We start from the raw sequence: 26,369 nt of genomic DNA on the forward strand, positions 1-26,369 counted from the left end.
AACTTGACACTGCCACAGCCTGTTCTTTTCTATTCCTGGTTACTGGGTAAGATTGTCTATCACCAAGGTGCAGTGACACAACATCATTTTACCTCATTATCACCTGGTGTCTCTTAAAACAGGGGTGTCCAAAGCATATGAAGTTGAGGCAAATGCATGTAAACTTTCACAGTTAAATGCTGATACAGTTTTAAGTTACATTTTCCATAGTCCTTTTTTTATGTTTCTCATTCATCTCAGTATTTGTTTACAATTATTTAATTAATCTCTAATTGGCAGTTGCCCTTTACAATCACATCTAATACAAACAAGTCATGAACTTTTAAAATGGGATATTTCATTTGAAATGCGGGCCCTCAACCTCAGTGTGTATGCACTGAAAGGTATGCATAAACAAACCTACACAGCACACAACACATGAATTAGAACAATATATTTATTAACAGTATATGGTACTAAAACACATGTACAAAGGATAATCATTAGTTCACTCTTTAAATGTGTGTGAATGCATCCAAGTGTGTGTCTGTGGTTCTTGCCATCAAATGTGCCGACATTGGCATGTTGCGTGTGTGTGTGTGTGTGTGTGTGTGTGTGTGTGTGTGTTCAGTCCTCCAGTAGTATATCCAGTTCTTCTAGAGGCAGTCTGACTCTGAGTTCTTTCTCTGTCATCAGATCTACAAACTCCTGCAGATGCTCGGGGAACAGCTGCACTGCGTCCATGTACAGACCCTGATCACACACGTGCCAAACACACATATTTGCATAAATGCAAATTTACATTCATGCACATTCACACACACAAAGAGAGAGACAGAGAATTGATTTCTCATACGTACAATTTAAAAATGAAGTAGCCAGAGGTCAACTGCTGTGAAGGAATATCACTGTTCTGTGTGTAGCTCACCTTAGCCCAGGGAATATTCTGTAAGGCTTTGTAGAAGATCCCTGTGGCTTTATCCACCTTCCCTTCTGACACCTGCAAATACACACAGCGCAGAAATAAGACTTTACCGACTGTCAATATTTGTATATTCAAATGTGCAAATTACACAAAGTAAGTCTGCATAGGCTGGTCTTTCTGTGCATGTTAGTTCTTAGACCAAGTGCATTTTTTGGGAAAATTAGAAAAAATAATGCACTTTAAGGTCAGAGAGTAACACACAGAATGAACAAAATGTGATCAGGCACAGCAGGCTTCTACAATAATTATTGAAATGCACATTTTTGTGTTTGACTTTGATTCCTTTGAAAATATTTTTAATGCTAGATGCTAACTTTCTGCCTTGATCCTTGATACTTTTCACGTCCATCGTGTGTTCATCAGGTATTTGCCCTCTTAGTGAAGTCTGTAACTATGCCGTTATGAGTATGATTGGATAACTGTTAAAAAAAGGATTATGAATTTCCCCTACTTTGTATTTACTTTTAACTGACTGGTCAAAGATAGGAAATAGGTTCAATCAAATAGAGCGTTCTCACAATATTAGTAAACATGTGAATGTGTGAGTGTTATTTTCTGTCTCACCAGGAAGTGCATGTACATCCTCCAAAGTAAAGGACAGTGAGCACCCATCTCTGTTGCTATAGTGCTTTCAAACAGTCCACGGATACGGGTGCTGAGGCCGTTCTCTGGCAGGATGGGCAAGGCAGCACCATGGCAACAAGACCTTTAATGACCACAGAAACATATACAATATTAATATGTGACGTAGGCAATAGGAATTGTGATAGATTGATAGATTCTTGGCTTATCCCGCATAAATACGGAAGCCCTGAGAGACGAGTGAGAAAGTTGATGCATTTTCTGAATGTGATCTAAATAGTTTTCTCTCCGGTGTTAATGCCTTAGAGAGTGTTGGGGAAAAAATGTTTGTGATAATAATCTTTCCTTTCGTTCCTTAAATACCTAGTGAAATGAAAAAAACATTTCCCCAGTTTTAATCCTGTGTTAATTACTCATTACTCACTTGTTATATGCCAAATATATGTACAAATAAATAATTAAAATAAATAATCATAAGAGTATTTTTACATCAATATGTGTTTTTTATTCTGCAATAATGGTAACTAATGTCTTGTCCTAATGTTTTTATACATTGTTTTTTACCTAGTTGCTGCTGAACTGACTGATGAGTCACCAACTGAATTTCGTTGTATCTTTTTATGATGACAATAAACATCCTTTATCCTTTTTAAATGTTAAATGACTCATCCTGTTTACAAAAAAAATCATCCAATCAAATGAGACTTTACGTGTCATATGAAACCACAGGTCTAAATTTACATAACTTGCTAAAACACAGTTTATGTACCTTGTGTTTAGAGTATCTCACCTCGAAGAAAACATGAATGCTTTTAGTCCTATCTAAAACATCAGCCTCCTGTGTCCGAAATGGGTAATACAACAACAAATATCACCTGCCAAAACTTTATTTTTCACCCCTTTTCACAGATGAAAAAATGAAAAATAAAAATAAATAAATAAATAAATAAGGAAGTTGGAAAAATTATCCTGGCAAAACATATTTTAGTTACTTAGAAAATGGATTACCAAATTGCTCCCGTAATATAATGAAAGGAGGATTAGCGAAAGTTAAGGTCATGGCATCTCGATTAAGAAGTTGTGACAATGCTTGTTCCCATACAACATGAGTGCAGGATAACCTTACACCTACCCATCATCCTTTCTGCTCTTACCTCTGAGCAGCATCCACCAGCTGCTTCCTTTGTTGTTCAGCAACAATGGCAAAGAGGCGTGGCACCACGCTGCTGTTGTCCCTAGTTACAGAGTGAAAAAAACGCCGTGCCCGTCCAGCACTATGGTAGCGGTTCTCCACCTGAAACACGGGTCATGAGGGCCATTATGCGAAAGTACACAAGGACTCATCTGGTACAGAATAAGTGCAAAACAAGCTGGGTGAAATACATCTAGAGAAGCTCCTTGCCAATAACTGATTGATTTGATTTGAACCCACGATGATGCAAAAATGAAATGAGTTTTGGAATGTTATGAGTAGCAAATGGCTCACCTGTATATATATGCTCCAGAGAGGGGCGCTGCCGGGCCAGGTGGCGAGGGCAGAGGTCAGCGTTTGTCTCAGTGTTGCCAGTGGAAACACACTGACGCTGTTGTGGTACCAAAGCAACGCCGTCTGCTGCACTGCCAATGCCTCACACTCAGAGGCTAGCCTGGTAACATAGTGCCCGCTGGCACGGCTGGAGTCAGACGCAGACTGGCCTGCATCAGTGCCAGCAAGGTTGGCCTCCTCCTTACTGTTGAGCTGCGTCAGCGTGTGGTGCAGCTCCTCCGTCCTCTCTCTGGCCTGGCTGTAGACGGTGTTAGCTGCTTGGACGCCCATCGTGAGGTACTGGAAGAGAGCGTAGCAGCCTATCAGGCCTCTCAGCCTCAGCTTCTCTCCTAGCAGGTCCTCGTGACCTGTTGGTGGAACGATGAGAGGAGAGGATCAAACTAATGAAAGATAGACCGTTTTTCACAGGATACCTTCAGACCTGTCATCATAGGAAAAGTACAGCTGTTACTAATAACATTAACAATAGTGTCCCACTAAACCATGCCTGTGTGACAGTGAGCGAGCGTTCACAAGAAGCTGAATGCTTTAGCTTGACGAGTAAGAACAGTATATAGTAAGTATAAAGACAAACAAGACATCAAATATTCACCCAATTGTGATGGATTACATATTTTAGTTGCAATCATATGCAAGATGATTTTAATGCTGTACAAAATTATTAGAAACTTGCTGCAAAGAAGTTGATAAAAATGCACTTATGAATCTAAACAAATGCGACAGTATGTTTGGAAAAATTAAAATGGGCCAAAACATGCAAAACCACAGATATGTAGCAGCTCAGTGACGGATGAAACACACAGAAGTTGTTGAGAAACCTTTTCTGTTGGCCTGAGGGTTGTGGGGGCTTTGGTCCAGGGCTGACAAGCCGGCGGTCAGAGCCTGCTCATACCACTTCCTGGCTTTCAGGATAGAAACCGGAGAGAGGGACTGGGAGGATGAGGAGGCTCCTTCTGCCAGCCTGGTTAGCACACAAACAGCTGGGGACAAGGTGACGTCTGCTAGTCCTCCCCCCTGCACGCTTGAGCTGTCCTCCACCTCCAGCTGGGCCCACAGCAGACACAGCTCGCAGAGGGCGGGGCTCTTCAGCCCTTTGGTTCCCCCTATGGCCGTGGCCGTGGAGAAGACTTTGCGGGCCTCTTCGAGGTTGCCCAGCACCCACTCCAGGTGGGCGTACTCCTGCCACAGCACCAGCGACGAGCGGTTGTCGGGTTCTTTGAGCAGTTGCTTGGCAACCCGCTTGCTGCTCTTGCCCTGAGAGCGCAGGCGCTTTTTGTTGCCGCCACGCAGACAACGCAAGACCTGACACGCAAATACATATAAGTAAATCAGTTTGAAAATTGACCTTTTACTTTCAACATTTAACTTGGAGTCCAGTAAACCGACTCCTACCTTGAGTTTCTCGTACTGCATCCAGCTGAGTGACAGGGTGGCTCGGTGCTGGGCAGGAAGGACAGGTTGGACCATACCGAAGATGTTGGTGACAAACCTCTCGCCCTGCTTCCCAAGCCCCACCCACTTCCTCGTTCCCTGGAGAGTGGTCATGTGACCCACAGCGTTAACCCCGGGGTCAGGTAGGTCGTGGGAGGTCAGAGGACCCTCAAGACCAATACCTAGGATGTGACATAAAGTCAGCTTTGTATCAATGATTTGCTTCGAATTGTTTATAACATAAAAAAACAAATAGCTAGTTTGTTTTATTATGACTGTAGTTTTTTTACCCTGAGTGAGCAGAGAAAGGTTCTCCAGCAGCAGGCCAGGCTGACAGGGGGCAGGAGAGAGCACAGAGTCTACGGGCAGCCCCAGGAATGAGAGGAAACGCAGAAGAAGACAGAGCTGGAGCTCAGGTGAAGACAGACAAATTAGGGATGGGCCGATGTCATCAAACAACACCTACAGTTGGAGAGAAAGAGGGAGACGAAAAAGTCAGACAAAATAATTTTCACACACTGTAAATGGGCTTCCACACATGCCACACTTTAAATCAGCACCTGTCTGTCCGGGTCCTCACAGTCCACTTCTGACTGGCCCTTGGCTTTGTCGGGCCTCCAGGGCAGCCAGTGAGCTGCTTCACGAGACGGCTCCACGGCCAACCAGACTGTCCATCTGGGCTGGCTCCGGTCCTTCACCTCCTCCTCGTCCTCTTCCTCCTCCTCCTCTTCCTCTGCGGAAAAACAAACAAACAAACACACACACACGACTCTGGTTTTCTTGTCGTTTTCACAATTTTAGCCCGCAAATCAATTTAGAGATTATTCCAGGATTTACGTCAACAGTGTGTGTTTCACCTGCACTGGGCTGTAGCCACCCTCCTCGCTCTTGTTGGAGCATCCAGGCTTTCCAGCCTCTGGCCCCCAACTCTCCAATCCTCTCCTCCCCGCTGTCCCAGAACGGCTCAAAGAACTCGACCTGTACACACATAAAAACAGAATTTAAATGGAAGGCACAATTTCCTCATTTAGGAGCGCTGGTGGGTGTCCTCTGGAATAATCATTCTACGTGACCACGTTTTGCTGGTCTGCTTCATTAAAGAAGTAGTTCAACATTTTGGAAATATATTTTGCTTTCTTGCTTTAGATGAGAAGAATCTAAACCACTCTCATGTCTGCTGGTTTTAAAAGGTGCCCTGTGGAGTTTTCCTGTAAAAACACAAAAGTTACTTTTACATTCGGTGTGAGGTCTAAAGATTTAAGAAAAAATGCAATTTAAAAAAAATATTTTAAATCCTGTACTGTTTACACCCATGTTTGCTAGCTAGCAGACTTCTTCTTCACTACCTCTGCTGGCACACCGCTATGCTTCTTTATACGTTACTGGCATCAGTTGTCAATCAGTTGAATAGCATGAACCCATTGGGAGGAATGTGTATTGCTGCTTAAATGTGTGTCGTTAAACATTAATCACCAGCATTTGGCTTAGATTTGCAATTCAAATTAATATTAAAGTTAGGATTAGTCTGTAAAGTTGAGTTGCTTTAGAGTGTGTGTGTGTGTGTGTGTGTGTGTGTGTGTGTGTGTGTGTGTTTACCTGCTGCTTGGTGGACAGTTTTCGTACGCTATCAGGTTTGTAGAAAGTAAAGTCAATCATGGCCTGAAACAGAGAAATTGCTTTCTCTGAGTGACCAGACTGACGCAGGAAATGACACTGCTGGGTGAAGATATCTGAACAGAAAAAAAGAAAAGACAACCAGGAACAATTACAACAACTTTCAATAAGCATTGAGCATTCAAACAAATACGTATATGATGCATCAGGTGTGACTGCCTTGTGACAGAAGCTGGTGATGAAACTGAGCAGGATAACTGAATAAGTAGTGGAAACACTGGATAAGTAAAGGCTAAACAACATCTCTGTTACCCAACATATCCTCCTCAAGCCCTGGTAGGGCCGGGTGAGAGACCATGCTGCCGTCGTGCACCGCACTGAGCGTGCTTAGACACTTCCCGTACGCGGCGTTGACCTTTGACACGGTGAAGTTGCTGAAGTAGCTCTGGGTGAACAGCAGATACTCCCTCCACAAGGGGGCACTGTTTGGGTGGAGGAACACCTGAGACACCAGATAAAACAGGAGTTAGCATTAGAATTACTATAATAATAATAATAATAATAATAAGCTTTGGTCTACAGACACGTCAACATTAGCCAGTGACAAAAAGTCTCAGGGAAGAATTCAATACATGGTTATAGAAAGTGATCCATTTAAATGTGGAGGAGGCTTTGCTTGTAAACAGACAGGAGTGAAACTGAATAAATCACATACAATATGTAGAGTACAGCTATTTTCCACTCTTTTTAGAGCAAAGGAATAAACCACAACTGGAGTCAAAATACAGAAGCACTGCATGAGTCTCATGGAAACACACAAAGACTGTAGACTGACCAGCTTCTTCCATTCTTTAGCCAGAAGCGAAGGCTCCCAGAGCTCTTGGCAGATCCTGAGCCTCTCCAGCTGCAGAACTACGCAGCCGTGGTTGGTGGCCACTGCGCGCTCCGCGATGCTCAGCTTCTTCTCCAGGACCGCTCTGTAGGAAGACTTACGCCGCTCGGCCGCATCGCTGCCCTGCTGCTGCTCCTCGCCTCCAAACGCTGTCACACTCAGCTCATCCTGGAGAGGGACAGGAGGGAGGTTTAGAAGTAGCGCTGCAATAGGAATAACTTCAGGATCCATTTAATCGTTGAAAAGTAATAAACAGCAAGAGTTCAGATTATTGGTCTGCTGATGATAGTAGGCTAATATGACTATCCCATTGGTGTCATATATACGATACATATTTAAAGTTAGAATATAGAGGGTGTGAAAACATGCATGTGATTTGACATCCAGCATGTGAGACGCTGTTAAGAAATGACTAAGCCTTTCTTAAAAGAATGAAAAGCTATATATTTCTGACCTATATTTCTATATTTACATCTTCAGTAGAAATGAATGGCCTGAGGGCCACGGAGCAGATAGAGATGTGGGAAAATACTGAGCGACAGACTAACACATTGTTGTTTTATGTCTTAATCTGGGATTTGTTGATTATCAGAAATATGTAGAATAAGGCCTTTAATAACCTGATTGTAATACACAAGTGTACAAACCACGCACACAAGCACTGACACATAAACATCTACACAAACAAAATGTACAGCACATCCTCTCAATTCAAAGCTGATTGTAAGGCAAGTGAAGCGGAGTAAAGAGGCAATCTATATAGTAACAGAAGGAGAGTCTCATCATACCTGGTATCGTATGAATTCTATCCATAGTTGCGCGTCTGCTGGCTGCTCTCTGAGCCGCCTGTTAAACTCTTCCGTCCTCCCGGCCAAAGGCGCCGCACTCTGCCCCGTCTGGGTGTCCTGCTGCTGCCGCTGCTCCGTCTGCTCCGTCTGTCCCTTCCCTTGCAGCCAGAGGGCCGTGGAGGAGTCATACACACCGAGAGGATTCACTGACCATGTCTGCACTCTGACACCTGGATTGACACGTGACATTTTTTTGTATTGAAACAACAACACCAGCTGAGGTTTTTGCCTTACTTTTTGAGATTGTTAAGCCTACCCCTTCACCGCCTGTTGTGGCTAAATCTCTTACCCGTCTCTCCTCCTTTGTTCTCCTCATCGTCACCCAGAGGGAGGAAGGAGGAGGGGCCAACGGCATCGCCGTGCTCAGGAACCCGAGGTAACATGGGAGCAGGGGGCTCGGACCTCAGCAGCTGGCGACTGACTGCAGAGAAGTATCTGTCTGCTGCTTTCTTCCTGTCCCCACCTTTCTGTTTCTTATTTGACGCTAACTCCTCCCAGTTGACTCCCTGTTTGCGGGGGTCCAGACCCAAGGACGAGCTACCTTTCCTCTTATACCTGGAACACATGAAGAGTTTCATCACACTTCCAGGACATGGAGGCTTTTATGTTTACTCCACTTTCAATCGTTTTGATCTGTAATTAAAAGCAACAACCAACTGAAGGTAGTTTGCATGAGATGGGATAGTCACTAAGAGAAGGAGAAAGATGCCACGGCATTGCCCTCGTGGTGCAGAGTGTAAGCGTGTGTGTGTGTGTGTGTGTGTTACCTGGCTACGTCTCCTCTGTACAGGGACTTGTACGTCCAGTTGGCTGGGTCGGCTTTACGGTCCACACAGAACAGCTGCTCCGTGGGCGACTGGAGGTCATCCAACCAGGAGAAACAGCTTGCTAACGGAGCAGCCTGGGGACTGCATGGCAGCACAGGCGCCAACCATCAATACAGAACAGAAGCAAGCCAGTGCTATTGTAAAATTGTGATGTGAAGGTGTGCGTCTATACCTGTCTGCCTCTTGCTCCCTTTTGAGGTCACTGGGGAAAACGGTTTCTGAGTCTGTCCCACTGCTGTCCGAATATCTCCCACTCTTCTTTTTGTGTTTCTTCTTCTTTTTCTTTTTCTTTTCACTCTTCCTTTTCTTCTTTTTAGGTTGCACATTACCCTCCTCCTCCTCCTCCTCCTCCTCTGCAGAGCTCACATCTCTGCCAACACTAAGGATTATAAGGTGAACTCAACGTTACCCAACCCATTAATAACCTGCCGCAAGCAAAACCAAGAATTTATTTGACAAATGTTCATGTACTTCTAATAGATGTACGGGAAAATATTTTGGCAAGTTTCTAAACAGAGTTTGTGTGTGAGAGTGAACAGAGTGAAGAAAAAACAGATGCAACCAAGAAGAATGACAACATAGAAACAAATTAAAACAAAAGAAGAAATGTGTAATGTAAAAAGATCAGAAAATGTAATAATACAATCGTATAGAAGCAACAATAAAATTGCAGCATGTGTCACTGACGGCGTTCTCATAAAGAGGAAATCTAAAAGATGCTACAAACCCAAAGGTTGAACATGTAAAGCAGAATGTCCAATATTGTGTCTGCAAGCAAAGTAACTAGCTTTCGGTTTTGATCTGTACCTCGATTCCTTCTCCTTCGGCTTCTCACTGGTCTTCTCAAAAAAACGACTGTGCAGAGAGAGGGCATCCCCAGTCTGAAAACTCTTATTGTTCAGCCAGTTTAATTCTAAAAGAAGAATTAAAAACGTTATTCAGTAATCAGCAGGAGGATTGAGAGATGTTGATGGTGAGCGTCACTCACTGAGTGTTTACATGCGGTGTAGTATCACAGTTGTAACAGTTTTTTTGAATCCCATATGGACGCATCATACCCTAATACTGCAGGGTATACATGTCACTCGTATCACATTACTGAAGATTAGATGGGGAAGCTGAAGCCACATGATGGGTAACTACACCAAAGTACATCAAAGTACACCAACGTCTAGGAAGCCAGAAACCAGACTGAGTTAACTCAGTGAATACAGACATAACAGATTATGAGTCAAAGACATGCCTGCACTGCCATAGAGGATCAGGATCCTGGATAGTATTAAAATCAAGTCTACATGGAGCCGACTGACGACAGCATGAAATACGAAGCGAACAAATAGTAGCCAAGGTAGAAATAGATATCCTGGCTTTCAGAAGTAACCGTGTGGGGGAATGTAAATTCATTGACAAGAAAGTAAGCTAACGTCTGTCATTGAAAGGCAACGATGGACAGACGTTAGGACAGTTATTATGAGTTAACGTTAGCTCGTAGTTCAACAGGTTTATCTTCTAAACACAGTGAAAACATAGCATTGAGGGGACTATCGATCCATATTAAAACGGAAGCTACATGAAAGAGTGATCACCTTTGGACGAATCTTCAACTTTGTCAATCTCTAATTCAGCAAAAGCTGGAAACAGCGCCATGACGGTATGTCGCACATAAACAGTCGCAGGAACATGACGTAATTTGACGAGGGGAGGCGCTGTAGAATAAAATGACCAGTTTATTATCCTAATATTGATGTTATTGTTAATTTGGTGAATTTAATGGGGACAGGTTTTTTGTTAACCGATATTTTCTATTTTCTTTCCCAATTCGAACACAATTTATAAACTCCCTGAAAGGTCATAAAATAAACAGTTATGTGTGCAATTAAATATTCTAACTACATATTGGAAAATACTTGAATTCAATCTTCTTTTAGAAATTCTATTAATGTATTTATTCTATTTAATTTCATTGTGTTTTTTTCTGTATTGTTCTTCCTATCATATAATGTCTGTATTGTCTTAACTTAAACAACGATTGTGCTTTCTATGTACACTGTTAAAAACGTTGATTGTGTGTTGTGTTTTGTATTGATAATTAAGTCTTTTGGAAGAACAAAATAGGTACATTTATTTTTTGGAAAATTGTGCTTTTCTTATGGTCACATCAATAATAACAGACATATAAGCTTTGTATAAAAAAGGTCCTATTGGAATGAATGTGTGCAAGAAATACCTTGGAAGAAAGTGTAGACTTTACCTTCTAAATGTCTACAGTGCAACCACACAACATGAGGTAAGTTTATGATTATCCAACACAATTCCCCCTCCAAAGTCTAAGAAAGGACATCCGCACAAACTTGTTCTTTGATGTATGCTCAGAGACAATGCTCCACTTGATAATAAAATAATTCATAACATTCATAAAAACATTGATACACGTAAAATCATTTTGAATTGCTGGCTAAAGAGGGACACAACATTTATCTGGAAGGATTTTATTGTCCAGGTCAGGGTGGACATTTTTCCTGCTGACTCCCCAGAAATCTTTGACAAAATGATTAGCTTAATCTGCTAAAACAAATGCCAAGACATTATAAGAGGTGGCATGGTTCAACTAAAGGGGGCAAAGTGAACGCCATATATTCCTCTGTTGTGAAAGGTGTTATTCAGTTGAAATAGGACTGCATCCCCAATACAATTTTTCATAAAGTGTGAGATGTAGATTTTCTATTTAGTTTTGATTCGTTCAAACCACCTTTGCAACTGTCTTTCATCTTTTACAGACCTACAAGTTCTCTTTACACTGTTATGTGGAACAACAGGTATCGCTAAACAGAAACCACTGTTCTTCTGAGCTTGGATTGAAAGAGGAATCTGGTCTATGAGCCACATAATGGACAAATTTGGAAACATATTACAATATGGAGAATTCTGCGACACATTAAATCTTAACTGTTCTGTTGGATAATATAATAAGGTGACAAAGGTCATTTTCATTCCCCTTAAAATAATGGTTCCACAGGCTTTGGTGCACTCTATTGTATAAGCTCTGCCAAGCAGCGCACCAATACATTTGTTGGAAATGTTTTATCACCAGATAATTATCCTAATATTATTATCCTGTGATGTCTGTTGAAGCTGGATCATTTATTGAGGAAAACTTGGATTTTGAACAAAATTATTTGACTTTATTTGGTAAAAATGTGATTGAACAGATTGAAGAATAAACCGACACCTACAGTAAGCCTCCTTGACTCAGTTCAGTGTATGAAGAAGCCCCCTTTTTGAGTAGACCTGTATTATCAAGCTCTCCACCGCCCTCTTTGGGCCAAGGGAGCTAGAACAATGATTTAATCGTTCCTCTTCTTCCATGGCGACCAGGATTAGTTAGATAGGCTACTTGTCGCTTAATAAACATGCGATCACACTAAAATATTCTAACATTATACAAAACAGTTTATGAAAGTTTGGTATGCGTTGTCGAAGATGATCATCTATGCCTCAATGTTCACCTATTTGATCTATTATTACATTTCTTGAGCAGCAGGCTCGTGTATTACAGATAAAGATAAATACATTATTATTATCATTATTAAAGGCACGAACGAAGCTGATTTGAACCTCTCTGTTTGGTTTAGTGAGTGTGTATTCGATTCTATCTGGTGTCACCAAGACAACGGAGGTCTCAGAGTACCTTCCAATCCAAACTCTAAACCAAGTTTGGTTGACCAATGGGATGTCCGCTGTGCCTTGACCGATATTTCGTTGGTCCAATAGCATGAATCGGTCCGCTGTAAAATTGGCCCGGCCCCCCACCTTCTCAGGTTAGTCCGTTGCTGGAGCGCGAGAGTGTAACAACTATTTTAACAACTCTGTTTCGGTCGTTGTTCGGAAGTTTGTTTAATTGCCGTCAAAATGAGAGAAATCGTTCACCTACAGGCGGGCCAGTGCGGTAACCAGATAGGAGCTAAGGTATGAATAGCTTTGTTTTAGAAGTTAAGTCTTAACTCAATGAAAAAGCGCGTGAATGTTACAGTTGGTTTGGGCGGGCTGATAAGTTAGCTTACTTAGCAACGGCGCTAAGGGTGGCCGTGGTTTCCATACCAACGATAGGTTTGACTCGTGAGGATACGTGATGCTAGTTAGTGTTGATAACCGTTAACCTCCACTCTCTGTTACTCCTGGTTGTAGTTCTGGGAGGTGATCAGCGATGAGCACGGCATCGACCCGTCCGGGACGTACCACGGGGACAGCGACCTGCAGCTGGAGCGGATCAACGTGTACTACAACGAGGCGTCAGGTTAGCCGCACGGTGCTTTGGGCTCCTACAGAGTTAACGATAGCTAATCTAGAGGGGAACCAAGGTGATTCAATAACGGGAAGGTCCGTTAAGTACCGGAGCTATCCAGCAGGGTCACGTTATCCTATCCCGGTGGAAGTCACAGTGAACTCTCCTTCCTAGTTACCGTCGCCGTTTCCATGGTACAACAAATCAACAAACCCTCCAGCTCACGAATGATATTATCCCAAATATAAACGAGGAATATGAGGGCGTTAGCTTTAATCTATTGTCATATTTTGAAGCCAGGTCCTATAGGGCTATAGAAGCGTTTATGACCAAATAAAAACAAATGTAAACCGTTCATAAAGCACTTTTTGAATATATGTGTTCTTCTCTCTCTGGATTGTCGCTCTATGTGACTCTGTTGTAATTGAAATCCAACCCTAGCTTACAATTTTTCAACATTTACGTTAATAAGGCAAAGTAATTAATGCATACTAACAAAAGAGGAGAAAAGCTCCCAGCACTGTGTGTGTAACTTGTAGTAATAATACTAGTGATTTGTCTGCTTGTTTTTTTAAAATCTCCAGGTGGCAAATATGTCCCCCGTGCAGTGCTGGTGGACTTGGAGCCAGGCACAATGGACTCTGTGAGGTCTGGTCCCTTTGGCCAAATCTTTAGACCAGACAACTTTGTCTTTGGTGAGAATTTAAATGTGCACAAATGCGTGTTTTGACTTGGGTTTGTGGGAGTCACTCATATTTTAAAGCTGTGTATCTATAAAGAGTTTCCCCTGCACGAGTAAAGGAGCCAGTCTCCTTGCAGTGCGTGCACCGCTCACTGCGAGTAAATGTGTGTCGACACCCCAACTTTGACGACTGTATTTGCATGTAACACAGGCCAGAGCGGAGCAGGAAACAACTGGGCCAAAGGCCACTACACCGAGGGAGCCGAGCTGGTGGACTCGGTCTTGGATGTGGTGAGGAAGGAGGCAGAGAGCTGCGACTGCCTCCAGGGCTTCCAGCTCACCCACTCCCTCGGAGGAGGCACCGGCTCCGGCATGGGCACCCTGCTCATCAGCAAGATCCGAGAGGAGTACCCGGACCGCATCATGAACACTTTCAGCGTGGTGCCTTCTCCCAAGGTTCACATGATACGCGGATATGTTTCAACTTTAAATATTTACCCCTCCACGTGCTCCTCAGTGCTTTTAATGCTGTTCCCTCTTCCTCTCTTTTGTCTCCCCTGTCCCCTCACTCTCCCGCTCCAGGTGTCGGACACAGTGGTGGAGCCGTACAATGCCACCCTCTCCGTCCACCAGCTGGTGGAGAACACCGATGAGACCTACTGCATTGATAATGAGGCCCTGTATGACATCTGCTTCCGCACGCTGAAGCTCACCACGCCCACCTACGGTGACCTCAACCACCTCGTCTCCGCCACAATGAGCGGGGTGACCACCTGCCTGCGCTTCCCCGGCCAGCTCAACGCTGATCTGAGGAAGCTGGCCGTCAACATGGTGCCCTTCCCTAGGCTGCACTTCTTCATGCCGGGCTTTGCCCCGCTGACCAGCCGGGGAAGCCAGCAGTACAGGTAGAGAGGCAGGAGCTTGCTTTTTAGAGACTCTTAACAGACCTCAAGTTTCATGAATTTGAAATGAATCCTAATTTATATTGTCTGTCTCCTTCTAGGGCATTGACAGTTCCCGAACTCACCCAGCAGATGTTCGACACCAAGAACATGATGGCAGCGTGCGACCCCCGCCACGGGCGCTACCTCACGGTCGCCGCCATTTTCCGGGGTCGCATGTCCATGAAAGAGGTGGACGAGCAGATGCTGAACGTGCAGAACAAGAACAGCAGCTACTTCGTGGAGTGGATCCCCAACAACGTCAAGACGGCCGTCTGCGACATCCCGCCCCGCGGCCTCAAGATGGCCGCCACCTTCATTGGCAACAGCACGGCCATTCAGGAGCTGTTCAAGCGCATCTCGGAGCAGTTCACCGCCATGTTCCGCCGCAAGGCCTTCCTTCACTGGTGAGTAAGAGAAGGCTGGTGTCAGGACAGTGGGGACAATTTTCCTTCACTGTGCTTCTTACCCAGAATTCATAGACACAACGCATGTGAGTAAGAGCTTACTTGTTTCAGGTACACGGGCGAGGGAATGGACGAGATGGAGTTCACAGAGGCTGAGAGCAACATGAATGACCTGGTGTCCGAGTACCAGCAGTACCAGGAGGCCACTGCTGAGGAAGAGGGCGAGTTTGAGGAGGAGGGTGAAGAGGACATGGCCTAGACGCTGACCATGACCTTTTTTCTTTCTATGCCACAGTTAAGGCTCGGTCAACACGGTTCATATTGTCGTAGAGTTATTGACTACTGTTATTAAAACAAACGCACAGTAATTCCATTGATAGGAATCGAGTGAAAATATTGAACTCTTGTCCAGCCTTAGCAAGAATGCAAAGGTTTTTCTCTCTCTAGTTTGGTTTTTAAATGTTTGTTCTGTCTCTTCTTCTGTCTTCTTACTTCCTGCTTTAGGAATGACATTTTTTCATTCAGCAAAAAATAAAGGTTTTATGAATTGGTGCTACGCTGTGTAGTTACTTATGGCTACTTAGAAATATGACTATTTATTACAGATATTTTTTTTTAATCACTCCAATTATAAATCTTGAACCTGTCTACTGCGGCAGTACTTAAAGACTTCCTGAGCCATCAGAAATCCATGTCCAATACTGCGACTCTTGGTCACATCATGGAAAATAAGAAACGGTTCTGGGCAAGTGAGTTCAAATGCACAAAAAAACCCATCATAATCGTTTATATCTTGAGTATATGCATATGATGATAATATCTGCATGACATCTATGCAAATGAGTGATGTAAGCCTGTTATGTAAAGTTTCTGTCCATCAGTTCAAAGGAAGTGATCTAGCAGAACAGGCAACAGAACTGATAACATGCAACATCCGTGTGGGCCAACTCACGCTCTGATTCATAGATCAATTTTCCTTTGATCCTTGTCAAACCACACAAACTCACCTAGACTGTACACTACCTAATGTTTGTGTTCATGACCTTGTGCTGCATTCATATATATGTTTGAAGAAAGATGTGTCCAAATTGGTGTGAATTGTTGGTGGAGAAAATATCATCTGACGTTAAATTGATATCTGGATAGTACACAAGGGAGCGTCAAAGTTTCTGCTCACAACAAGGTCTGTGGATCATCTCTGGAAAGTTTTTCAAATCTTCCATCACATTCTGCTTCTTATTAGTTCTTATTAGTGAGACTGGGAGAACACAAGAGAATAGGAGTCAACACATTAAAGAGAAGAGAATCCATTAATAACTGATACATTCCCATAATAAATATAATTCTGACAAACAACCAAAAAACCCCAAAGGTCTCAGTGAAAAAACGGGCAACAGATACTGATCTTAAAACGGTCAATCTCTCACAAACTTTAAGAATCAAATGTTCCAAAAATGCACACACTTGGATTACACTCTCAACATCACATTTAGTTTCAACCATGCCTTCGTTATAAATGCTTCGCCTTGCGACCGAGGAAAGAAAGGAATAAGATTACTTTTTAATACTGGATGACATCACAGCATTTTGTGCATGACAATAAAACTGTCTTTTTAAAATTTCCTCTGCAACAGCAGTGTATTACAGTGTGTCGTTCAACAGAAGTAATGCTAATGGATCAGCGCCAGACGACACGGTGAACGCTTAATGTCAGCTTCACATTTGGGCTTCTACACCGTAACAGATTCCATATAAAACATGAACATGAGGCGAAAGTAAAGGCACGTCAGCTTCCATGACAAAATATAATAAGAGCTGAAACAAACAAAATAGATCCATTAGGAAACACATGGCGTATTGTGGGTGGTGGAGTCATTATTACCATGAAGAACAAACTGTAATATTTTCATTAAATCTAAACTGGTCCAGTGAACAAGCAGAATTCATATGAAAGGAAAACAAAAAAATCCAAATCATGATCCAGAATTCTAAGAAATGAGAGTCACTGATGTCACATTATAAGACATGTCCAGACATGATTGTGTACGTTTAACACCTCTATGACAAGTGCTGTAACGTGGTTAAGCAGCAACCCTATGGGCCAAATGTATTTTCCATATTTAGTCTATGTTGAAAATCTATTTGCCAATTTAGAAACATTGTTCAGAATCCATTCAAAGTCAGAGGTCCATTGCAGCTTTTATCAGCAACAGACCTTGGATCTTGAATGGATGGATGAACAGAACCAACATGAACACTGCTGACACAGCGGTAAAAACCTTAGGCACATTGTCATAATACTTGCTTTTGATTGGATGTATGGCCAACAAAAAACACACAATACCATAAACACCATTAGTTATAAAGCAGGAAAAGTCGAGGGTCAGGGTTGAGAAAAGTACTGTGATAGTACTTTGAGTTGTCTGCTGCTCATTCAAAATGTCCCAATTCCATTTGTCAAATTAGGGAACAGCAAAGTGCAAGAGGAGCAACAAAAAGAGGCGAGAAGATACTGGCACGGTTAAAAAGAGGAAAGTTACGGGAATACATAAAGGGAAAGCATAGAGGAAGCATAGATCCTATTGTAATTGTAATCATAATAATTGAAACACTCCCAGTCATGATAATGGTGCGGCCGTAATTCTTAATATTCTGAAATCGATCAAGGTGGTCTGTAAGTGAAGCTATGCTTCCAGCTTTAGGGCAGGAGTCAGCAACCTTTTTGACATGAAGTCCTATTTTTCTTTAAATAGTTTCTAATCAGTGTGCCATATCAACATTAAGGTTGACTTTAATGTTAAATGACCTTAATGATTACATTTAAATTATGAAACCACATACAAATTTAAATCTTCAAGTGATCTATACTTTCATTCCATCCATACATGCGGCATGCTGATGAGAGGGCACTAGAATTTCAAAAAAAAACCCTCTCTTCCACACTTATTGCTAGTGTGCATTGGTTAAGCACCCGCATGCCAACGGTGGGACGCGTGCCTGAGGCTGCTGACCCCTGGTACAGAGCATAGTAGATTATGTGCACTGCAATGTAATAATTAAGTGGCTGTGTGAGATGAGCTACTCCTCCACTTTACCTCCAGAAGCTATATGAGTGAACCCTGGAGGGCAAACGGGGAGAAGGGAGAGTTGTTTGGAGGGAATTAAGGCCACACAGGATGAAGGATAATCATAATCATCAGATAACTAGACAACAATAAAACAACAAAACATGAGAGGCACTGTGAGTCTCCTCTATCATTACAAGGGCTACACTGATATACAGTATACTGGTTTAACAACATATTCAATCTGGTATTGGTCGATGCATTGTGTTAAATTACATATTTGATGGTTCATTTATCAAAACCACACTGGATGTCTGTGGTTAGTGCTTCACTTGAACTGAGTGACAATTTTTTTTCATCAAGTTTTGTGCAGCTGTATTGAACACGCCACACTGTCAAGTTCCAAAACTCTGCTCACCAGCGGGTAGAGCCGGTTGTCATTCCACCACAACGCGGGCTCCTCCTGTCAGAGTCAGTGTTCGTGAACGAGACACTGAACAGCAGCCCACTGCTCCTAGTGCTTAGGATGGGTTCAATGCAGAGGTCACGTTCCATCTATGTACCTCTCTGTATATGACGATTGTGATTAAGTTGTTTTTCTTATTGTTCTCAAAATGTAATTGTTTTAGATTTTGGTGAAATTTAAAAGCAATTTATAAATACCGAGCTGATAAAACACGATAAAACAGAACATTCAAACCCATCAATCAACAGATCCGACAGGGCCTGATGGATGTGAACTCCTCTCCAAGTTTGTAAACTCATTGTGCGTATATGTGGGGGTAGCGGATGGCCACCAAGTTACCTAAATGCAATGATCGTCTGTCTTTCAACGTGTCTGCATTCTGTCTTCCCGTTTCAAAGACCCGTCAGCCTCCGTCTGTATGACTGACGGCCGTACGCACAGCTGTCATTCACCGTCGGCCATCAGAGAGGGTTTCCGCTGCGGAGAAGAGATCAGCAGGGTGTGAACCAGCAGAGCTCCGTGTCACTGTAAACTGTGGTTGTCAGCGGCAGCCGAGGGCTGATGCCGAGCTGCATCGTGTTGCAGGTGCTGGTGAACCTCTCTGACGGCCAAGATGCGCGTGAGCATGCTCTGTAGAGTGGTGGCCTCTAACGGTTGAGAGGTGTACCAGTGGGAACTGTTGTGGTCAGAGATGGAAAGGAAAAAAAATGAATACAAAATTGGTACATTTCTCCAAACAGAATTTAAATTCTCTAAACTACTTGTTCACCCTCCACATCATCGAGTCACTTGTGCACATCATACAAACTGAATAGTGTTACCCCTCAAAACATCTCAGCATTAATTCATTGCATATGTCACTACATGCAAAATGGTTGAATCTGTCAAGAATATTCTATCTATTTTTCTACTAGACTTTTTTTTGTTATTGTGTCCTGGATTAGTACAGAAGTCTCCATTTCTAAATTTACATTTTTTCTTTTGTATTATGCAGAGCTGTAAACAGTCTCAGCTTTTACTTCTCTGTACCGCAGTGACATGCTCTGTCAACAAACGACAGTAAAAACAGTGAAGGCGTACCTTCACTGTTTTTACTGTACTCTTGCAATCAATCCCCCCACACGCACTAACGTGTAACTTTGTACCTCTGCATGTTGCAAATAGCACAGAAGGTAATATTTTCACCCCAATTAAATCTTGATTGACGTCAATGACCTACAAACAAACACCATTTTATTTGGGCAAATAGGGTGAATGTGCAGCATAAACGAGGGTGGATAGGAAGCCCTGGTAAAAAGCGACACCTTCATCACTGGGTGTCTTTACTGTTAGAGGACTGACTCTGACCTGTGAGTGTGCACAATCTGTTCAGGCTGCAGGAAAAACACGTCAGTTCTCGTCTTCACCGACTCTGGGCTGTTGGGGAGCAAGAGGACAGAGATGAAGCCTTTGTTCAGTTGCTTTATACATCTGCTTTCGTCTTCATTTGTCAGTTTGTCTATAGGTCTGTGTGTGTGTCTGCGTGTGTGTGTGTGTGTGTGTGTGTGTGTGTGTGTGTGTGTGTGTGTCTTACCATCTAGAGAGGTAGAACTCGTAGAGTCTGACAGGACAGTGTAGAGGGTTGGTGACATTTTCAAGCATCTCAAGGTCCTCCTCTTCCTCTCCCTGTCCCTGTCTTTTTCTGAATCGCTCTACAAACAAAAAGAACCATCACCATAACACAACATGCTTTTAGTGACAATTTAAAAACCCGGTTTTCGTATTTAGAAATAAGTTGAATCTGATTTCTAAAAACAATTTAAGGCTGATATTAATAGTTTTAATGTTGACGTCACTGTTACCTGATATTTTGTAGTAAATATGGTCAGTGTGAAAATTTAAGCTGCTGCTCAAAAGCACAGCAGCACAGACAAACTGCCATCATCACTACTTTCATTTAAAAAGACACCCACCTGCGTGGGGCGTGGCGGTGCTGCTTCTGTGGTATCGGAGGTAGTGGACTTTGCCGGCTCGGTTGCAGGGTTTGGACTGTCGAGTGAAGTTGGTAAAGGAGAGGCTCTGGTGCTGTGCCAGCGTGGTGAAGCTGAAGTTCTTGGTGCAGAAGAAGAGCAGGGTGTTGAGCAGCACTATGGGGGAGTAGGCGCCCAGCTGCTTGCACTCCCACAGGTAGGACTCCAACACACGGGAGGAAGCAGCACCGCCTTGAGGAGGAGAGACGGAGCAGTGAAAGAGCTGAGACTCAAAGTGCCCACAGCAGGCATTCACTGCGTAATTAAAGTAGGTTTTGTATGATTAACTTCAGGTTTGTGGGGTCAAACTGGCATAATAGGTTAAATTTTTGTTTTTGAAAATAAGGTTTTGAGACATCCTGTTACATTAAAGCAGCATTAACAGATTTTTTTGTTGGCCACTTGGGAGCAGCAGAACAAGCCGCAAACGCAACACTGAAATGTTATAGACTTATAAAATGTATATGTTGAACCTGTTAGCAAAGTGTTGCCTCATTAAACATCCATATTGTCGTTCGACCCGAGTTGTTCCGGTATCGAAATGTATGGATCAGGTATCGACGAATCTGCGAGTCTACGCACAGATCCGATATCACGTTATCAAATAATTTGATCATTTAACAGCTCATTTACGCTACACAGGAAAAACAACAACACGTGTCACTTCCTACTCAATCCGTACATCCTGCCCAATCGGTACTGCACACTCGTAAACTAGTTCTACCCTTGCTCAAACACTCTTGTTCACCCGATTATTTTACCTGATAATGCTACATTGTAAACAAAACATCCAAGTTGAAATGGGCAGGAGGAGAGCGAGTTAACATTAACTGTTAGTAGCACTCGTATTGGATTGCTACTCAGTATCCACCGATATGCAAATTAAGATATCAAATTCTGTATTGGGAAGGAAAAAATGGTATCAGAACATCTCTACCCATTGTTATAAAAATATAGATTAGTGCAACAAAAGTTATAAGTGATCTTAATCCATCACGGGAATGTCGGACTCTGCCAAAATCCATTAACACTAGAGAGGTCATTATTTAAAGAAAATACACTAATATTGCAGAAGAAATCCAACAATAAACAGTATCACAATTTGGGTGTAATGTAATGAAGATCTGAAGGATTATGACTTTATTTACCGCTAGGTAGTAGTCTAGGTTTCCATAGTGACAGCATCCCGCTGATCTTGGTAGCAAAGTGACTGTACAGCTCGTCGGTAAAGATGTTCTCTATGCGGCCCTTCATGAACAGATACTGTCCAAAGAGAGGGAGATGGAAAAGAAGGCATCAATAAGAAACACACTAAAAGAATCAAGGTGGAAACCACTGACACATTATGTGTGTGTGTGTGTGTGTGTGTGTGTGTGTGTGTGTGTGTGTATACCTGCTGTATCCCCAGACAGAGGTAGAAGATGCTGTCTGGGCTGTAGGTCTCTCCATTGGGCCGTCTCACGTCTCTGATGAAGTGAGACAGAGCAAAGCTCAGCTCAGCAGAGTCACACTGAAGGACGTCTTCTTTAATATCCACTAGATTAGCTGCAGGGGGAGGAGACCACAAAACACAGTATGGAATAAAGTAGGTTACAACAGAAGAGATCTAACTGGAATGTAAAGAGAACTGAGGCTCACATTCTCTCGGGTGTTTGTTCTGTTGTTGGACCCAACTCCTCCAGGCTTTAACCCCGTACAGGTGGTTCAGTTTGGCGGCTGCTGGAGTCACCACTGCGTTGCGGTTCAACGCAGTTCGTCTTCGACCCTGGGGGGATGGAAATGCAAATGAACATTGGGCAGTGTGGGAAATGCAGAAAATGCACATTAGGCTAAAGTTGGGCATATTTGAAAACCTTTTGGTTCTATAAATATATGTAATACTCAAGAATGTGCTCAAATCAAAGGACATGCAGGTGCTCTTTGTTAAAACAAGTTCCCTGCAGCGAGAGAATCACAGAGCAGCCTGCAAGAAAAAAAACAAAACTTGTCTGCCTACTAACTTAAGTCAGTAGAATGAAAGGTTTTAAATCAGAGGCTGATAACATGAATGAATGAATGAAATCATACCCGTTTCCGGCTGGAGTAACCTTCTCTTGGTCTCTTCACACCTCTCTGTGGAGCAGATGACTTCTGATCCAACGATTCTGTAAAAAAACACACACAGTTGTAGCGAATATACGTCATCCAGTTTATTCTTTTTTTTTAAAGATTAATTTTGGGGTGCACTTTAGATTATATTGGCAAGTCCTTAGAGGGAAGAAAGGAAAAAAACTTCTGCTAATCCATTTTCTAAGTCGAATCAAAACAGATTGCTCTGCTTATAACTTAAGAACAGGTGAAAAAATTAGGTTTTTCCAGGACAATCTTTCTGAGTTCCTCCATTTTTCACATTTCAGGTGGAAACTTAATTTTTGCAAGATAATTAAGAAAGAAGAAAGTACTATTTTGTACAAAAAAACTCTTTTATTGAGTTTATTGTTGTAATACTAATTTAGGCCACAAGAGGCTGAAGTGCACCACTACCCTATGTTCTAAATAGGAATAAAAACATTCATGTTTTCTTGAAAAATGTTTTTAGTCCTTTTTATGTCATGCAGTAGTGGTGCACTTCAGCCTCTTGTGGAATGAGTATTACAACAATAACAATGTTTCCCACCAGTTTTAACTTAGAAAGATTATCCTGGCCTATCTAAACACAGGAGAGAACACAAATCAGACCAGACTTAGAAATTGCCTTTTTTTTCTTCTCACTTGCCTGTCAAGGCTTCTATAGTAAGATGATATCTCACCATTCGGGATGTCAGTCTCCAAGTCCATCATTGGAGAGGAGGGGGGTTGAGGCTCAGCACTGGTGGATGGTGGGTCGCTTGTCGTCGTGGTCCCCTCTGGCTCGGTATTAGGTTGGGGATCAGTTGATTCTGTGATGCTCTCTGCACTTACAGTAAGTGGCAGGTCGGCTTGTGCTGCTTTTTCAGTCTCCTCCTCTTCACAGATTATGGAAGTGACCGCCTCTGACTTCCTGTCTCCATTAAAAGAACTGCTCTGGTCTGCAGCAACAACACAAAAACAGACATAGATGACGTGAAATTAAGCTTTTGATATTTGAGTACTTGGGATTGATTAATGTAGCTAACATAACTCAAATTTTATACGACAAGAGTGCATACAAAATCAGGACAATAAAGCGCCCTCACCTGCACTGGAAACAGGCCCATCTTTCTGTTTTTCTTCCTCCACAGCCACAGGCTCTGACTGGACTGCAGCATCTTTCATTTCCTTCTTCTGTGGTGGTACTACTATGGGTACAGGAACCTGTAGGAAACAGGAGAAACTAGTTTACATTGGATTTGCTGCGGCAAATATTCAACACAAGGCACATGAATCGTTTTGAATTCATAGAATTACTGATGGGACGTACAGGAATGGGCATGGCCATTGGAACAGGTGTGTGCTGGGAGTACATGTTCATAGGCACTGGAATGAAGACCGGTACTGGGACTGGCACAATCAACACTTTCACATTCTCCTCCCCTGCAGAGAAGCTAACTGAGGGCAGAGTCAGAGCTAGAGGAGGGAGGAAGGAGGAAAAGAGAGGAGAGATGATGAAGAAGAGAGAAAGAGAGAGAGATGGGCAAGAGGAGAAAAGAAGGCAAAGAAACAAAAAATGGACAGATTAGGCTCAAACATCCAACAGGCTCCAAAATATCAAAGTGAAAGAGAAATGAACTTGATACAAGAGGAAAATTAATTGGTGACAACTCCCATACGTACTGCTTTTATTGCAATACAACATATTATACTACTATATTCAGTCTTGGAGCTGCATCATTCTATAATGCAGAAATGACAAATGAAGCGCGCAGTTTCTGGGTTATTCTTAATTCAAACTATTACATTTGAGGGCAAGAAGACTTATTTTCATAAAAACTATTTTAAAATACACGCATAAACACATTCATATTACGGATGGACAAAATGACCAACACCTCAATTTTATCAGCACCACCACGCACATTATTTTGATGTGAAAAATCACAAAGAATATGAGACCATGGCTGAGAATACTGATAACCTCCATCTCCAATGACTCAAAATGAATGAATGCAGTCGTGACTTATTGAAGCTAAAATGTTACACATAGAACCTGTAGCACAACATCAGTGGAGCGGGTCATGACTCCACTAATAACTTGATCTATGCAAAGGAATGTGCATCCAAACACATCAACAGTTTCACTTTTCAAGGCACCTTTCATTTGGGGAACACATGACCTTAGACTTACTATCCTGAAGATCTGTTGACATATCAACAGACTCCAGATGTTTTGGAAGTCACAGCAGACCACAACTTATTACAAGAATCAAACTGATTTCGTCATCATTAAATTGTCATAAGGGGTCCCGCCAACATATTTACCTGCCCCTTGTACTGTCTGATTGCAGCATGCCGGCACCTTTAGTGTGCTGCAGCAGAGCTTTCTGTCACTGGAAACACCGTTATTTGAGAGTAAATCACCTCGGCCTGTGGCACTCTATTCTGGTGGTCATGTGACCAGTGACACAGTACTTAAGACAAGTGGAATCATTTCCCACCTAACTAAAACATCTATGCTTGTATTTTTATCTATAATATTTTATCTATGTATTCAATTTGTTATTAATTTTAGGCACTTTAGCTGTAAAAAAATGAAGCTTGGCCAGTTTCCTCATCCGTCTGCAGACTGTGCGTCTGCTTGGAGAGTTGCGTTTTGTCTTTCTTACTTTGGGTCTCGTAGAGTTTATGTCTTGGATGCAGCCATGATTACAACAGAAAACCCTTTAAAATGACCGCAGCCTTTTGTAACACTGGGACAAATGACTTCAGAGATGAGAAAGTTACTAAATAATGGCTACTTGATAGTTTGGTTTAGACTGTCGTGTCTAAGCTTGACAGTCTAAACTGTCAAGCTTAAACCACTAAAACTGCGTGTTAGTGGTTTAACGTTCACAGTCGCTATGACTTTGGTCTTTGGGCAGGTAAAATCTGAGAAATATAACACACAGACACACACACGACACTAACAAAATTGTATTCAGAAATTGTATTTATTGAGCCATTTATTTGAGTTTAACGAAACCACCCACACTGTCCTTTTAAAAACTAACAAAAAAAGGCAACATGATTTCGCAATCCGATCCATGTCGGTGTCATCATAAAAATAAGGAACGAATAAAAACATGCAGGAACAGTGGAGAAGTTAAAAAACACCTACAACAGACAGTAGGTTGCAAAAAGTAAAAAGTAAACCATTCATTAGAGATGCACCACAGAGCTGGAATCAACTCAAGCGTTAAGCGACTCGCTCCGACAGCAGACTGATGAATTGAAGTCAGCGTTGGATCTAGTAGGGTACAGCAAGGGATTTCATTTTGATACATACGTCACACATTAAAAAAAACAAACAAACATAAAAATGTAGCTTAACAGTCCAAATAAGGTAACTGAACATCAATTGAATGCAGTTTCTTCACTCAGACACTTCAAAAAATTCAAGTGATTGTGGATTTCAGCCTCATGTGTACCTGCATCTTAGGTGGTGAATGTTTCTACCATCTCCTCCTCTGGTCAACATGGCAGCACAAGTGAACCCAAACTAAATGACCTCCACCTAAGATCATCCACTGGGTCTGGCTGCATTACAGAGCAACTGCTGCATTTCATTAACCAGCCAGCATCTTTAATTCCAGCTAATTGATCCTTAATGAGAGAATGAAATCTAGTATGGTGCCCGCTGTCTAGACAGAAGTTACTCTCATCTATCCTGGGGGTGAAGA

General features: G+C 42.4%; 3 protein-coding genes across 9 annotated transcripts in view; 1 reads left to right on the forward strand and 2 right to left on the reverse strand.

The window, feature by feature from the left end:
• Window positions 1-418: 418 nt before the first annotated feature.
• On the reverse strand, window positions 419-10,371 carry nrde2 (NRDE-2, necessary for RNA interference, domain containing). The gene is made up of 19 exons (XM_068718047.1): window positions 10,291-10,371; window positions 9,512-9,617; window positions 8,877-9,083; window positions 8,645-8,785; window positions 8,167-8,432; window positions 7,818-8,047; window positions 6,973-7,197; window positions 6,450-6,639; window positions 6,120-6,253; window positions 5,381-5,501; window positions 5,084-5,256; window positions 4,814-4,985; window positions 4,485-4,705; window positions 3,911-4,394; window positions 3,033-3,439; window positions 2,701-2,840; window positions 1,529-1,670; window positions 908-979; window positions 419-732 (listed from the first exon to the last, which is right to left on the reverse strand). The coding sequence occupies exons 1-19, from the start codon at window positions 10,349-10,351 to the stop codon at window positions 607-609; spliced, it is 3,618 nt and encodes a 1,205-aa protein (XP_068574148.1). The 5' UTR covers window positions 10,352-10,371; the 3' UTR covers window positions 419-606.
• A 2,152-nt stretch (window positions 10,372-12,523) lies between these two features.
• LOC137877724 (tubulin beta-4B chain-like) lies at window positions 12,524-15,568 on the forward strand. Its single transcript, XM_068717787.1, has 7 exons — window positions 12,524-12,670; window positions 12,890-12,998; window positions 13,571-13,681; window positions 13,880-14,124; window positions 14,251-14,573; window positions 14,672-15,016; window positions 15,128-15,568. The coding sequence occupies exons 1-7, from the start codon at window positions 12,614-12,616 to the stop codon at window positions 15,273-15,275; spliced, it is 1,338 nt and encodes a 445-aa protein (XP_068573888.1). The 5' UTR covers window positions 12,524-12,613; the 3' UTR covers window positions 15,276-15,568.
• Window positions 15,569-16,330: 762 nt separating this feature from the next.
• LOC137877648 (zinc finger MYM-type protein 4-like) overlaps window positions 16,331-26,369 on the reverse strand; it is a 28,863-nt gene continuing 18,824 nt past the window's right edge. For all 7 annotated transcript variants that reach the window (XM_068717679.1, XM_068717675.1, XM_068717676.1 and 4 more), the window contains exons 19-29: window positions 23,975-24,120; window positions 23,751-23,868; window positions 23,346-23,603; window positions 22,624-22,700; window positions 22,195-22,321; window positions 21,950-22,101; window positions 21,705-21,819; window positions 20,500-20,748; window positions 20,121-20,238; window positions 19,895-19,963; window positions 16,331-19,223 (exon numbers count right to left, since the gene is read on the reverse strand). In XM_068717679.1, the coding sequence (XP_068573780.1) occupies window positions 19,070-19,223; window positions 19,895-19,963; window positions 20,121-20,238; window positions 20,500-20,748; window positions 21,705-21,819; window positions 21,950-22,101; window positions 22,195-22,321; window positions 22,624-22,700; window positions 23,346-23,603; window positions 23,751-23,868; window positions 23,975-24,120 (1,583 nt within the window). In that variant the 3' untranslated portion in view covers window positions 16,331-19,069. The remainder of the gene's footprint in view (window positions 19,224-19,894; window positions 19,964-20,120; window positions 20,239-20,499; window positions 20,749-21,704; window positions 21,820-21,949; window positions 22,102-22,194; window positions 22,322-22,623; window positions 22,701-23,345; window positions 23,604-23,750; window positions 23,869-23,974; window positions 24,121-26,369) is intronic.

This window comes from Cebidichthys violaceus, unplaced genomic scaffold, assembly GCF_023349555.1.
Source record: "Cebidichthys violaceus isolate CVI_PGR_0920_01 unplaced genomic scaffold, fCebVio1.0.p SCAF_22, whole genome shotgun sequence".
Classification (NCBI taxonomy): domain Eukaryota; kingdom Metazoa; phylum Chordata; class Actinopteri; order Perciformes; family Stichaeidae; genus Cebidichthys; species Cebidichthys violaceus.

Coding starts and splice junctions, on each gene's coding strand:
- nrde2 (XM_068718047.1), bottom strand. CDS start 10,351: ATGGCGCTGTTTCCAGCTTTTGCTGAATTAGAGATTGACAAAGTTGAA. Junction 6,254..6,449: donor GCTTGAGGAGGATATGTTGG/GTAACAGAGATG, acceptor TTTTCTGTTCAG/ATATCTTCACCCAGCAGTGT. Junction 1,671..2,700: donor CTGGTGGATGCTGCTCAGAG/GTAAGAGCAGAA, acceptor TGGTCATTAAAG/GTCTTGTTGCCATGGTGCTG.
- LOC137877724 (XM_068717787.1), top strand. CDS start 12,614: ATGAGAGAAATCGTTCACCTACAGGCGGGCCAGTGCGGTAACCAGATA. Junction 12,999..13,570: donor GTACTACAACGAGGCGTCAG/GTTAGCCGCACG, acceptor TAAAATCTCCAG/GTGGCAAATATGTCCCCCGT. Junction 13,682..13,879: donor ACCAGACAACTTTGTCTTTG/GTGAGAATTTAA, acceptor CATGTAACACAG/GCCAGAGCGGAGCAGGAAAC.